We start from the raw sequence: 15,010 nt of genomic DNA, 5'->3' as shown, positions 1-15,010 counted from the left end.
CCTCTCTTCCTCTCCCTCTGACTCTCCATCTCTCTCTCTCTCTCAAACTCACACTCTTACACCTCCTCCTCTTCCTCCTCCTTCTTCTCCTACTCCTACTCCTCCTCCTCCTCCTCCTCCTCCTCCTACACCTCTTCCTCCTCTTCCCCCACCCTCCTCTCTTCTTCACTCCACCCATTCCACTTCTCTCTCCTTTGCGCGACAGATCGAATCAAATCCGCCCTTCACTCTAACCGACTCATTCATTGATCAGGAGCCCAACGAGACTGCAGTGGATTTCGTTTAGAGAAAATCTGATTCTCGTGCGCGCGCATGCCTTGCTAGCGTGGTTCGGCCTGTGAAAACTGCGCTCGCGGGGGGCCAAGTCAATATGCAGGCGCTATATACGTATACATGTAGCGGCACTCGGCATATACCAACACACGCACACGCACGTACGCACACCCACGCACGCACGCACATATATGCGTGCCGTGTATATACCGTGAAATGATAAGATTCGTCTTTCTCCGTGCGTGCCGCACACGCCCGAGGACGTTGTCATCGTCATCGTCGTCGTCATCGTCATCGTCGTCGTCATCGTCATCGTCATCGTCATCGTCATCGTCATCGTCGTCGGCGGTCGGTCGATAGCGAGTATTACGGTTTATATTATACACGTTGGAAGCTAGCGTATACTGTTTTAGGTTAGGGTGACGCCGGCACAATATATAACATACGGATTTTACATACGCTGCATCAGGAGGAGAGTGTGTTGTTTTGAGGTCGCGTGAGGTGTTTTTTTATTATTATTAGTAGTAGTAGTAGTAGTAGTAGTAGTAGTAGTAGTAGTAGTAGTAGTAGTAGTAGTATGTTTTATATTATTTATAGGGCTATGGTTAGAGGTGTGGTTATGTTTACGATCAGGATTCGGATTAGGGTTGGATGGGTTAAGGCTGGGGTTAGGAGTAATTAACGATTATGATCATATGATATCAGGAGTGATTGAAAACAAATTTGTTTCTGATTCACCCCTGATCGTATCTCTGTTGTGTAACGACAACTGCGGATAGTATCAATACCGATTACCCTTACAGTCATACTGTAACCTCATATTTCTGCCGATAACCCCGAACGCTGGCACCCAGTAGCACCTTAACCCAGACTCTTGACCCCATTATTGATCACACCCAGTAGTAGACGGAGGGAAGGCTTTGACTGTGCGTGCAGTAACGCTCTGTGGCTCGCCAGCAGGTAATAAGCCGTCCTCATACGTCGTGGTGTGGTATTGTTCCCTCGCTCACTCGCGATAAGGGTTGCTTAAGGCTAGAGCAATGAAGTCGTTAAATGACTAATGTACGTCACTACGTGCACGTCTGCGGTTGTATTCGCCGCTACATCGGCACGTCCTGCGTGCGTGCGATGTACACGCGCATCTCTGCGCACGCTCTCTGTGGTCAATCGGTCATCAAGCACGCTAATTTAGTTTTCCCGTGGCTCTCCCACTCGTAAGGCGATCGAAGCGCTGAGTGGTCAAGTGGTCAAGCGTGCGACACAGCTGGTCACACTAGTGTGCAGCCTCCGCTCGTAGGAACACGACTCACGCCCAGTGCTCTCCAGCGTATTTACTGACTGAAAAACTCGCCCTGCTGTAGGGCGATTGAATTTCTGTTGTGATCGAGCAATCTCGGTAACAAGTGGTCAAGCATTGAGGGCTGGATTCGCGCCACCTTATCGTAGTATCGCCGCACGACCAGCGTCTACACTGCTTGTCCGCATCTACTCATCATCCCTGCGACCCCTTCCCCCAACCCCCTCCCACTTCCATCCTCTCTCCCCTCTACCTGCTACATCGGATCCCGAGGCGGCGCAGCCACCTGTGTGTGTGATTGCGTTTACCTGTCAGGTAAAGACAACGAGGCGGTGACGACAGCTTGCTTACCTTGATCAGCTACGCCCACCGGTGGGCGGGAGAGATAGGAATCGCGCGCAGGCAGTGCCTTAGCGTGGGTGAATATCAGAAGACAATATAAGAGCATCGAAGATTCCCGTACTCGTTGTATCCGTGTTTCTCGTGAAGGCATTCTAGCTTCCTGCGATCGGAGGAGAAGGCAGGCGGTAGAGTAGGTGACATCAGATGCTTCCGGTACTTTCTCTGTCACTGTGTTTCTCGACTAGGCTATCTTGACTTTACACGGTAGGCAGTGGAGACAACTGAGAATTTCTGAGAAAACAGTGTTCTCGAGAGAACAGATCTTCTGTGTTCTATTTCTCTACGTGTTTCTGCCGCGGAACGTCATCCTGGCCTCCTACAATCCGGCGTGGTCTTTCGGTAATTTCCGTGGAGGAGGAAGAGGAGGAACCGGAGGAGGAGGAGCAGGAGGAGGCAGCGTACAGATTATAACCAACATGTTTGATCAACTGAAAGAACTGGTCAGTGACGTCACGAGTCAAGTGTAAGTGTGGGTGATAGAACTTCGTGAGGTGTGCAGAGCGGTCCAACGCGACCAATTTCTTGCTCAACGTAAGGTCAGGCGCGCATCTATGTCATAGATTGTATGCGTGTAATAGATAATCTTTAACCTGAACTGTGGCGCTACCACTAGAGACGAATAACTAAAACTCCGACACATCCCCAACCACGAGTAGCAACTCTAACCGTAACACTAACCATAACCCTCTACCTCATAACCCTCTACCTCATAATCATCTACCTCTCTAGCACAAATTCCATCACGTTTTTCTGTAACACTGAACCTAATCTCTTCCTCCTAGGAGATGCTAGCGTATAATGGTGAAATCTACTTTTGGCATAATTGGGTTTCTACGAGTAAATTGATTTCAATCGATTTTAATGTCTACTAACGTCGTTTTATGTCGGAAATCACGCATTCAAGTAATCTGGAAATAGAACTTCTAAGAATACAACAATCCCTAATTACTGTAACCCCTGCGGATTTCCTCGTAAACATTTAAAAAAAGCTTCACCCGACATCGATCCTTGCCGAAGTAATTTTCCTTCTGATCTTTAAAGAGTGCGCTGCGAACGCACGCTGACCTTCCGCTGACCCCTCCAACCAGAAGCTGTTATTTCGTGGCTATTTTAAACGTTCAGCGCGCGCGAGCCAATGGGCGGTCTCGAGTGCGCGTGGCAACAACTGTTGCTAGGCGGGCCGGCAGCGTTTCATTTTACAACGGTTTTTAGCTCACCATGACATCGTCAAGCTGAGCTATGTTGCCATGGGTCGTCGTCCGTCGTACGTCCGTCCGTCCGTCCGTCCGTCAACATTTGACTACGGTCAACGATAACTCGGGAACCGTTTGACCCATATGTTTGAAATTGGGTATAGTTGTTACTGCTATGCTCCCATATTAAACGTTCTATTTTGGAAAACAATTTATAAACCAAAATGAATCACAAGTTGTGACGGTAGATGGCGCTATACCTGCTTTGATGTTTCTTAGCGATGGCGTTCGAAATAAATAGGTTATGCTGCGTTCCGACATGTTTTGTAAAACTTTACTCTAATATAGACGTTTTATCGGCAGGGTGGAGAGGAAATACCAATTTTGCATTAAAGATATTGTCTTGTAAAACGAACCAGACGAGTGTGACACCACAGACTGTTATCTGCGTGTCTATATAATATGCTATATAATTGCCAAAACCTACCTAATTTGCATAATTTTTTTTTTAATATCAAAACCCCTAGCCCTTATTCATTCACATACCAAAAATGAGCAAAATCCGTTGAGCCTGAACTGACTAATGGCAATTCCCATTTTTGCCAAAAAATTGCCGTGGCTCGAAAGTACGTCGACTGGCGTGCGTTGCGATATACAGTTGGCAACCGTGTGCTACCGCCTAGAAAAACTCATAGGAAGTAAACATTTCCATGCAACCAATTAACCTTTGACAAAAGTTGTGTTATGGGCAGGGAAACACCATTGTCACGTGGTATATAGCAGCTATGTGGAATAAGCGTATCTTCTCAATCTTACACGTTACACATCGGGAGCTCCGCTTTTAGGCAGTGCTTAAATCTGAATATTATAAAAACGTAATTTGTGGTGAGCTACAGTGTCATTGACACTTTCATTTACCCTAAAGTCTAAAATCTTCCTTAATCATGTCTTCTGTTAATCTTTTTGTCGCACATCATTAATTAATGAATCTAGTTTTGAGCTCGTTAATAATTTTCGCATTATTTAACCAGGCGTGATTCAACATCCACCAGCAGCAATACCTCTCTCTCCACTAGCCTTGAATAATTTGAGTAGTCTATAGTGGAGTATTGTCACGCAGTGGCTATTTTTGTGGTATTATACAGTCTAGTACAGGTACTAAGATAACGTTTTAAAAACTAATCCTACCGGCTAGATACATCTTGATCGTGAATAACTGAAGTGTTTATTGTGGCTGCGTGATCACCTTGTGACACTTAATGCTGTGATTATGGAGCAAAATTATAGTGCTTCAGTAATTTTTATAAAACTCAACAGGAATCTCTGAGAAAGCTTGTTATTATTCACAGTGTGTAGCAGGTTGACATGTTGGTTTGCATTTCTCATCGTGTGATATTGCCTTCTCTACTATTAAGGGTGTGGAATGATTATTTAGGCAGCATATCCTAACTAGGGTGGATGAGGGATCAGTGACTTGTCCCACTGTCATGTTCTGGAGTGATTACTCAGAAACGTATCTCAATTAGGTAGGTGAGTCAGTATATTAGATTGAACTTTGCATTATGGATGGGTGAATTGTGTTAGTTTTATACAAGGTTTAGCTGTTTTTCCGTAACCAATCATCCCACCACACATGTTTAGGTCTCCGTAAACAGTTGGTACAGAAAAAGAAAGAAAGACTATAACTAAGAGCAATATATGCTTACATATTAGGATATATACAAAAATAATGAAATGGGAAAATACACATTACTATGATGCAAGAGAAGATGATTAAATAGTCATTATATTACCAATGTATTGAGATGCATTAGTTTAAAGTAATATTGTTCATATTGCTACTCCTATTCGTTGCGTGTCTTAGAAAGTAATCAAATATTGCTAATATTACGAATATATACCACAAATCTGAGCTAATTTGCAAAATACTGTTGAGTATGAATAAAGTGAGTTCTTAAGTGAATTTTCATGGTTGTATATGATTTTGGTGTGCTCAAAATTCATATTTCTACTATGACAGGCGCCCGATTCCATGTAAAGTCTAATCACTACTCAATTCAATAAGATACCTCGTAGGTTACGGAAGACGCGTAACACTGTAAAGGATCATTGCCACATAAGCTGCTCATCAAATTTCACTATCAAACTCATATCTCTTACATAAGAGAGATGTCTCTCTATCTACGCTCTCTCTCGACTGAAAAATGTGAGATTTTACCAAAAATAGTCTCTTTTTGTTTCAATTTCTCAGAAACAAGCGAAAGAGTTTGGACCGTTAAACCTTTTAACCATAATTTTGTTAATTGAATGTGAGACTAAAAACGTCGCCTGGAATTTTTTTTTCAAATTTAATTCAAATCTAGAAATAAGTTGAACGGAGTACGCAAATATATGTAGTTGATTTTTCAAAACGCCACAAACAATGTCGTGAAGCGAAAAGCAGCCAATAACTTCATAAAATATCAGATTTAAAAAAAATTCGCAGGGAGCTTTTTCCTTTGATATGTTAGCATTAAAACCGTAACAAAAGAATTTTGGAATGGGAGTTGTGAGTTTCGAGAAATGAGCGTCTTAGAAACATCACAACTTCAGCATTTTCTATACAATGGAGTACATAAAATTGTGCTAAATAATGGTTCTAATTAGTCCCAATGATCTGAACGCCTGGTGTTAAGAATCTAATAAGTGCGAGGGATTTGAAACTGTTTAGGAGGCAGTATAAATAATTTTCTACATATACATGTAGCTGCCATCAGGTGCGATCTATAACATGAAGTGGGTATTGAAATTTTCGACCCGAAAATCGCCTCAAACCTGAACACGTATCTTTGATAAACGGCATTTTCAATAATGACACTATTTATGGTGGTATGGAAAGATTTGCTCAACCTTTGTCAACAAAGGTGACTTTTCATTACGGAGAATGAAGTAATCACAGATACACAAAGGTGATTCTTTCTAATAAGAGCCCTTATCCGTTTTTAGCTTAATCTGACGTAGCTCAGGATGTAGCTTGATAAATCGACCATGATTGTCGCGTAGCGCGCGTGCCGAATCCCGGACCACAAACACAACCCGCCCCGATAACCAGTTGGCACAATCTTAAGAGCTCCGACGATATTATCAATAATTACACCGCACAAGACTAGAGGGATAGACGGAGCAATAAGAAACGATATATGAGATGATAAACGAGAAGCTGGGAGGATACAAAGGTCAAGAGGCATAAAAGAACGGGACATTCCGTCCTTAACTTAAGGTAACTAAGACGAGAGAAATGCAGACTTGCGCAACAATCTCATGGACGCGGCAATACGTCCGGGATTGGATGTTATACTGAGATAGAGAAAGACATCACTAGGTGAAGGATTTAGAGTCACAACACAGTTCCAAGGTCAATGGCATCAGGGCAGATTTACTAGAACATTTTCATGACGACATAGTTGACGGGACGCGGACTTGAGAAAACTATATTTATTATGTCCTACAAGCGGTGAACACTACTACAGCCCATTTTCATAGTGCCTTGTTATGAAATGACCACATGACCAGAAGGTCCGCGGAGACATCCGATATAACCATCTCTTCTCGAGAGAATCTAGATATAAAATGATTCCTGAACTGCTCAATGATGTCACAGTGTTCTCCGCATAACTCACCGAGGAACTAAACATATAATCTAGACTATGTACCCGTTGACAAATATACACGCACACGGATTACGTATCAATATAAGAATAACATCATCAAATTTGATATATTAATTATAAATATTTATCTGTATATTTTCTTCATAATATATATATAGCTTTAACATATTAGTTACAAATAGAGATATCCTGACATGATATACAAACACACTATATTTAATTATACAATTTTATTTTATTAATAAGGAGATGATATAGAATAAAGCACCATCAAATAGGATTTCCAAGGCCAACGCGAATATATTAAAGAGATATACAAAATATAATAAGGCAGAGTATGGCCAGATGCAATGATATAGCTACAGACGCGTATAGAAAACTGATAATCTGGGCGGCGACCGCAGAACTAAAAATGTCTCCCTCAAAATAGAAACGACACACCCTGAACAACCCTGGGGGGAGAGAGTGTTTAAGCCGTTGCATCCAACCATAAGGCCCGCACACTCAGATGCCAAAGTTCGGTGGCGTGGTGCGGGGGGGGCTGGGCTGTTTTTAAAAGTCATTCGACTCGACTGCTAACCCGCCAACACCACAGCCTACCAGGCAACAAAACCAACCCCAGTCTATGCTAGATGCGTTCTAACAGCAACTCGGTTTTATATAATGAATTTATAAACATCAACGTTGGCTTAATAAGTTATCCAGCAATATATCATTTGTCCTAGAGAAACAATTGTATCCTTATTCATCTATTAAATTATACTACGCCGCTTTTATATCTAACGACTGGCATCAATTAACACTTCTTGAAAACTCGTGAATTTAAGAAGACCGACCCAAGCCCCACACGGCTGAATATAAAGATCGATGATATTAGCCTTAACACGAAGGTAATACTGTGCAACTACGGATCTGAACATACGTACAGATGTTTTCTGTTGCATAGCACCCACACCATAATGGGGGCAAACAATATCGTATCTCCAATGGACAAAAAAGACTACAAGCACTAATAAAAAGCTAATATTATTAACAGGCAAATAACTTGTTTAAGCACGTCAAACACAGATTAATCACAAACAAAATACACCTGATAAGAAACCTCTATAATGTTTCAAAATGCACATTGTTATTTAGTTTCAGCGCACAAAAATTTAAAATATGTTTAGCGCATTAAAAACATCCAAGCGCGCCACAACAACGAACGTGAAATGCACAAATAATTTGCAGCAGGCGGGAAAAGTCGTTCTAATGCAAGCCGAAAAGTGATTTAATCTTGATTGCAAATTTTGTGTGTGGGTGTTGGGCGATGTTATTTGGTAACTGGTGTTGGTTAAACGTTTAACGGTGTTATCGCCAGGACATGTTTTTAGCACCCGGTGCACCTGAGTGAGTCTATTGTAGCAGATGTTATCAAAATGTCTTGTTTTACACTCCGAAAGAAGGCCTAACGCCAGTTGAGTGGTAGGATGAGTGTGCTTGCAGAAAGAATATATTGGTTTTGCGCTGTGTTTGAAGAATCTGTAAACACGCGCATAGCTTTTTTGCGCCGCCCCCCAGTGCGCGTCGCCGCGGGAGTTTCGCAAGTTTTACGTCTTTCTGTGCATATCGTGATTTCTTCCTTTTCTTTTGTTCTAGGGGTTTTCTTACAGAAAGGCCTGAGATTTATCTGGCTAAAAAGATTGCAAAGAAACCACGCTCACAACCTGATAATAGTGGTTAAACTACTTTACTTTTTATCCTCCATGTAGTTCTGTGTGGAGGCTCATGTTCATAACCGTTGCATGTTCACCCACTCCTCCCATGGGTCAATGAAAGGGCCATGTTCGAAATTACAGTTTACAGTTGCTCTTGGGAAGCATCAGTTGGTAGCGTGCTAAGCTTTGTTCGATTAGCATTTTAGTGCAGTATAAGTACATGTAAAAATTGTCGGGGCTCGGCATGCTCGGTGAAACCTGGGCGAAAAAATTGAAAGTGCCTGGCTTCTAAAAACGGCTTCTCCGGGGGGTGGGGGGGGCAGGGCGGAGGGCGGGGCGAGGGGGGGGGGGGGTCGTCCGTGCGGGGGCCGACGTTTTGTGTTTTCTCGTGGGGGGGGGGGCGTTTTGCAGTGGAGACGGCGTTGTCCTAGTAGTGGTATGTATCCACTAACGGGGTAGCTGCGTAATATGTTGCGGCAAAAGCGGGGTATTGTTTGTCGTTGCGATCGTGAGGTCAGTTTTTTACACTTCTGAAAAAGAACGATAGCAAGTAGAAAACGGCACGAAAGCACTAGTGTGGCGTCAACACGATTTTACTGAGATAATTAAAAGACCTGTGAGTGGATTCGTATTTAAAAGTGTTCCATTGTGTGTGCTGTGCGTGGCGGTGCGTGTGTGTGGTGCGCCGCGAGCACCGCGGCGCGCGGGCCGCCGGCGGGGGCCCGCTGCGTGGCGCGGCGCCGCGGGGTGTCGGCGACGCCCCGGCTGGCAGCCCCGGCGGCAGGGGGTCCGGGGCGGCCCGGGCGGCCGCGGTGTTCTGCTTGAAAGTTTCACGTTTGTAGTGTGTGGCGTGGTGCCGTTTGACCTCGTAAAGCACTGGGTGGGGTCATCGTTTCTGGCTTCTCACGTAGGTACCAGGGCTAAGAACGAAAGCTCTGAGTGGGGGCGTCTGGTTGAGGGTCTCGGCAATACCTTCTAAAAACATCTGCATAGGGCAGCAAGGGACATGAACAATCGGAACTATGGCGTGGGTCAAGTTGCTAAAGTATGGTGATCTCATTGTCTCAACAATTGCCAACTGACAGTACAAAACCCCGCGCCGTGAATGAAGGAATCATAGATTTTAAGAACAATCCGTGTCAGGGCCTAGAAATTTCCGATTTATAGCCGCTTTACATAAGAACCTGTTCTATGGCTAAGATTTTAAAAGTAGTGTTATTAAATTTTCCATGCAATGAAACTTAAAAAGAAATACAGGTAAACATAGAAAAAGACAAGCTCAACAATATCGAGCAAAAACAATGTGCGCAATGGCCAACTGCTCCAAACCCAACATAACGGCCAGCACCCTTGCATTGTTATTGAGAAGAAGTACTGTAGCCAAACAAAGTGTTAATGTACTTAGGTGTGAAGCAGTCGCATTGTACTACGTTGTGTGTGAGTGTGACATCGCGGTCAAACAACACAACAACAAACAAACAACCGCAGATGCCCACCAACAGCAAGAAAGGCCATGTGAACACAAACTAATAAAAAACGTCTGCAATGAAAAGGACAAACTCTACCCAGTACACTACTGGGTAACTGGTAACACATGCCCACGAGTCCCACTGTAAGCGGCCGGCGCGCTCCAGGCGGGGTTTTTTTTGTTTGTTTTTCCTGAGTGTGTTCTTCAGCGCTCAAAGTACAGTAACGTAAAGAGTAAAAACAATTAAGGGAAGGCCCCTATTTAAGAACTTTTGAAGCCTCAAATTTTTTCAGGTAAGCACCATTTATATATAAGAAACATGTGTGAGCTAACCTTGGATAAATCTATGTTCTTATAATTCAGCGGTTTTTAACTGGTATATCAGATAGATAGATATTTCTATGTATAGCTGTATGTTTACCTTACTTTTTTGGCGAATGTATGTGTGGCGTTTGTGCGTGCGCCGCGAATGTACGTGTGTGTGACGCGTGTGTGAGTTGTGTTTAGTTGGCCAACATGAGAAAGCAATCTTCAGCCTGTTGTTGAATATTCTCAGCCATATACACACATCTTATCAGAGTTTTATACCTAGTTGTATATGGCTATATTGAGAACGAATTTTGCATGTGTATAGCAGTAGCGATGTTAATTTATTTGTAGATTTTTTGCAGCCCCCACTTTAATGGGGCAGAGCGAGCATTGATCAGCCTAGGCAACGCCGCATTAACGGTCTGTGATAACTCATTTTCACTCAGAGCCTAATGAAAAAAAGATCGTTTTTTCCGCTAACGACCTGGAAACAAATTTGAGGGCATTGGCACCGACAGAGGCAAAAAGCTTTTTTTTTAATGCACCTTTTTTAAATTTTTTATTCTAGGAACAATACCTTGTTAAATAAACACTTCTATAACAGCCCTAATATAATGACTCGAAAGTCCATCATCAAATGCATTCACGCGACTGCGAGCTATCCGTAGAAAAAACTTTGTTTTTTGCACCGATTCCACGAATAAAAAAATTAACATCCGACCCCCCGGATGGGCGAGTATTAAACATGAGCCTCCAAGGTGCACGACGTTTAGCCGGGAAAAACAGAAGCCGTCTTGTTAGCTTCAAAACTCGACATAAAGATTACGGAAGGGGGGGGGGTTGCAAGTTTTGACCGTCGTGTTGTCGATCCGTCGAAGGCCCTCTCAGTTTCCTGCCTTGGGCATATTCTCTCCTGTGCATTGCGTACATGTGGCGGGCTGTGGCCTTGAGTGAGCGACTCAGATCCTATGGGCACCGATTATTGTTTGTTGGCTAAACCCTGGAAAGAGGCGACCACAATCGTGTTAGGCCAGCGAATTTTCCCACTATCATCGAATGCAAAATCCTCGATAAGGGCCACTCGGGAGAAGACACTCGTCAAACATGTCTGGTAAATACTAATTAGATGCATGTGAACTCTTCATAAGCTGTACTGTAATCGTGGCTTGTACTAATTATGTCAGCTCTCAAATAGTGTAATGCTTGTTTGGCATGCTAGTCCTCTGGTGATCTAACAGGATTGCATCTCGTAGTTAGGTTTTGTCATGCCTTGTGTACAACGAGGCTGCAGAATGCCATGCAACCGGTCAGCGTCTTTTCGTGAAACTATTTAAGCGTAATTAAGGAGTGAGGGCATGAGGACCAAGTGGGACAATCGGTCCAGTAACTCACATTGTATGTGTGAGTGGCCTGCCTGCCGTTACTGCGCATTGCACCCGACTTGCATTATAGTTAATAAAAGCATTTTGCTAATTTATTAAGCTACACTTTGCTAGCAGGAAATCAGGGAAAATTTACGAATTTGTGTATTATCAACCAATTTTTAATATATTCGTCCAGTAAAACTTAGACATCTTCATTTCAACCTCCCATTTTCATTGTGGAGATGCTATATGTGAGAGTCATATATAATTGATGACACACAAGAAAGGAATCGCATACGCTTTAGCTGGCTTCACACGCTGGATCTGTATCTAACTTCATATTGCTCGGCAACAAGATGGCTCTGTTACTTGAAAAGATTTAGTCCTTTTACTATACAAACTCTGATAACAATTTATTGATGAAATCTTCTTCGTTTCAATTTATTTCATTAAAAATAAAAATTGGAGGTAAATATCAAAATGTTATCGGTAAGGTCAAAGTTCCCGCACATTCGTGTTGATGGCGGGGAAAAATGTACTTGAAGGCGAGCGGCAGTGCGACAGTGCGACATGATGTATTTAACATCGTATTTGTAACATCATCACACGTTCGTTCGTGGTCCTAGTATTAGAGTGACAGCACTTTCAGTTAGTAAGGTGGCACAATGAGATAGCGCTGGTGGGGGCCAGGTATGCGGTGGGAAGAATACTCAGACTGCTACGAGAGTTTTCGTGTAATTATTTCTATTCTCTATGACAATTGAATGTGCCCATTGTATCACACTGCTAATAGTAATCGAACTATGTACAATGTAATCAAGTAATAATAACGTGGATCGGTGCAAAAGCCTCAATGTTCATTATATACCGCGATGAAAATAAATTTTACTTGAAGCGTGAACTTGACTAACTATGTGGGTGTGGTTGATGCAAAAAGAATCTGTTTTTATACCTACCATCCCCACCAATAAAATTCTAAGAGTTGATGTTACACCAATGAAAGGTAATTTAATGGCATGCTGATCGCATTTCATATGCTTTATTCGCGATACTTCTCTTGGGCTTAGCTGGTGAAACGTGTTAATACCCTATTTATGATCGTTGTTTAACGGAGCATGCTAAGTTGCTTTGTATGTCTTTTCCAAGGCCGTAGGCTATACGCCCGGGACGCCCAGCTCCCAGGCTACTGCGAGCGGACTCAATTTTTATTTTTAGTGAAAACAATGTTTTTACCATAATATTACTTACCTTTAGGTATTTTGTATCTCTTGGGATCATCGTAATACAATTCATACCATTAAAGAGCAGTTTATTTGTGGCTAGCAACTAAAATTTGTTTTGGTTTGCCTACAGAAAGGATGGCTTGAGGATACTAAAGGAAAGCCTCATTCGCAGCATCACCAGTGCCTGTGTTCTAGCACGCAAAGGGAGATTGAAACCGCTTGGATTTGTGCCTTCAACTGTCACATCACGTAGTAAGCCGTGAGCAGACCAACTAGACTATTCAGCTGCTCGATTCATTATACATCACCTCACTCATCGGCTGTGGTTAGTCACAATTGTTTGTCGGCAACGATTTCTTGTTCATTCTGCCATAAGATTCGACACGTCCCTTGCTGGTGTTTGGTCAACGTTTCGAAGGGATCGGCGAGAAATTTTGTTGATAGGCCACGAAGCCACCGTTCCTGTCCAACAACAACAAACCGCATTACGTGATCGAGCACCAAACATCAAGGCAAGGCGAAGCATTGTCATCTGATAGCAAGCGTGTGCCCTCACAACCGAGACGACTCCGACCGCAGCTTTTTTTTTTTTTTTTCCCGCCTTCAATCTCGCCCGAGACGCGCACCAGGTGGGTGGTCGCCGCCTCTCGTCAGACCCACCAGTCGTACACGCGACGCCATGCTGCGCGGGCTATGTGATGCGGTACAAAACTAAAAGGCAGGGGCGCGGGAAGCGCGCATCGTGTAGCCTGGGAAATCCGCAAACACAATGCTCACCAGTGAATGTAAGCAAGATGCCTACGTTAGCAAAGCAGGACGCCACCGCCGCACAGCCACATGCGAGTCGAACTGGCTCGAGGATCTATCACGGCAAGCTGACGAAGCCAAACCACAAGGCACTGAAGGGCAGGCCCAATCGAGAAGGTGATTCCGCATCTTCAACGAGCGCGCTCTTCCAGGCGCTGCTCGACATCCAGGAGTTCTAGCCGAGCTGAGGCTACTCGACGAACTGCGAAGAGCTGGCAGCAGAAAGACGCTTGAGACGCTGTCAGATCGCGCAGGAGTGGGAGAAGGAGGCCAGTCCGATACGCTCGCTCTCGCCTCGGCTGCTGGAGAAGACGCGGCAGGAGTCGCTCGACGACGCCTCGTTCGCCAGAGCCGCCTCAGCCGCCGTCCGATCGCGTCACGGGACGGCCTCACCTCCGGCGTCATCGCCGGCGGCGACAACATACCACACGTCGCGGTCGTCGACGCCGCGCCGGACCGTGTCGCCGTCGACTGAGCCACCGTTCACGATTGCCCGGTTAACCGGTCGCGGCGAAAACTGCCGAGGCATCGACAGCGCTCGACTCGCCCGGAGCAGCAGCTTCCACACTCCGACGGTCGGCGAACGAACGGTGGACGAGGACGACTCGGGAGCGGGGAGGAAGAATGTCACTGAGCGCGGCAGCACTGGGCTGGCTTCAGCATCGCCGCGGCACCCGGAGAAGAGACAACGACAGCCGCAGCGTCGAGAACGACCCAAGCATCTACATCACCAAAGCTGATCCCACGGCGGCGGCGGCAAGAGCCGTGCGACGGACGGCCTGCGCGTGAGACGACATCATCGAGCGCGTGAAGCGGACGCCGACGACGCGCATGGCGTCCCGGACGCGACTGCCGCCGCCGGGCCGTCGAGGCCCTGAAAGCGGCGCCGGATGCACAGGTGCACCTCAGCATCCGCGGCGGCAGCGACCCGCCGACAGTCGAGAGGTCATCGAGCTGCGTCCAAGGGAAACCCGCGGGCTGCTTCAGTCACCGCGGGCGCATCGGCAACCCAGCACGTGCCCGGCGACGCGACGCATCTTCGTTGACCGAAGATCATCGAGGGCGGTGCGGCGCACCTGGTGCTCGAGGCCGCATTGCAGGTGAACGACCGGCTGGGTGTGTGTCGGCGAGCGCTACGCTCGAGGGAATACGCACGAGGAAGCCGTCCTCCAAATCCTGAAGGCCACCGCCAGACCGCGTCCCTCTCCTCATCGTCGCCAAGGCCAACGGAGCTGCGGCAGCGGTGCGGATGCCGACGACTGCGCCGCGCTCCGCCGCCACCGATCGTCGCCCGCGAACCGCCGCCGCGGATGTAGACGGGGCTTGT

The 15,010-nt window shown here is 45.3% G+C and overlaps 1 protein-coding gene across 2 annotated transcripts in view; it reads left to right on the top strand.

The window, feature by feature from the left end:
* Window positions 1–1,566: 1,566 nt before the first annotated feature.
* The window catches only part of LOC106814182 (neural proliferation differentiation and control protein 1-like), a 41,690-nt gene continuing 28,246 nt past the window's right edge, over window positions 1,567–15,010 (top strand). For both annotated transcript variants that reach the window (XR_001394567.1, XM_014818481.1), the window contains exon 1: window positions 1,567–2,435. Coding sequence is in view for 1 of the 2 variants with exons in the window: in XM_014818481.1 (XP_014673967.1) it covers window positions 2,389–2,435 (47 nt within the window). In the remaining variant the exon portion in view is untranslated. The remainder of the gene's footprint in view (window positions 2,436–15,010) is intronic.

Source organism: Priapulus caudatus, unplaced genomic scaffold (genome assembly GCF_000485595.1).
Source record: "Priapulus caudatus unplaced genomic scaffold, Priapulus_caudatus-5.0.1 Scaffold880, whole genome shotgun sequence".
In the NCBI taxonomy this organism is placed as follows: Eukaryota; Metazoa; Priapulida; class Priapulimorpha; order Priapulimorphida; family Priapulidae; genus Priapulus; species Priapulus caudatus.
This window is presented reverse-complemented; position numbering and strand designations above follow the sequence as displayed.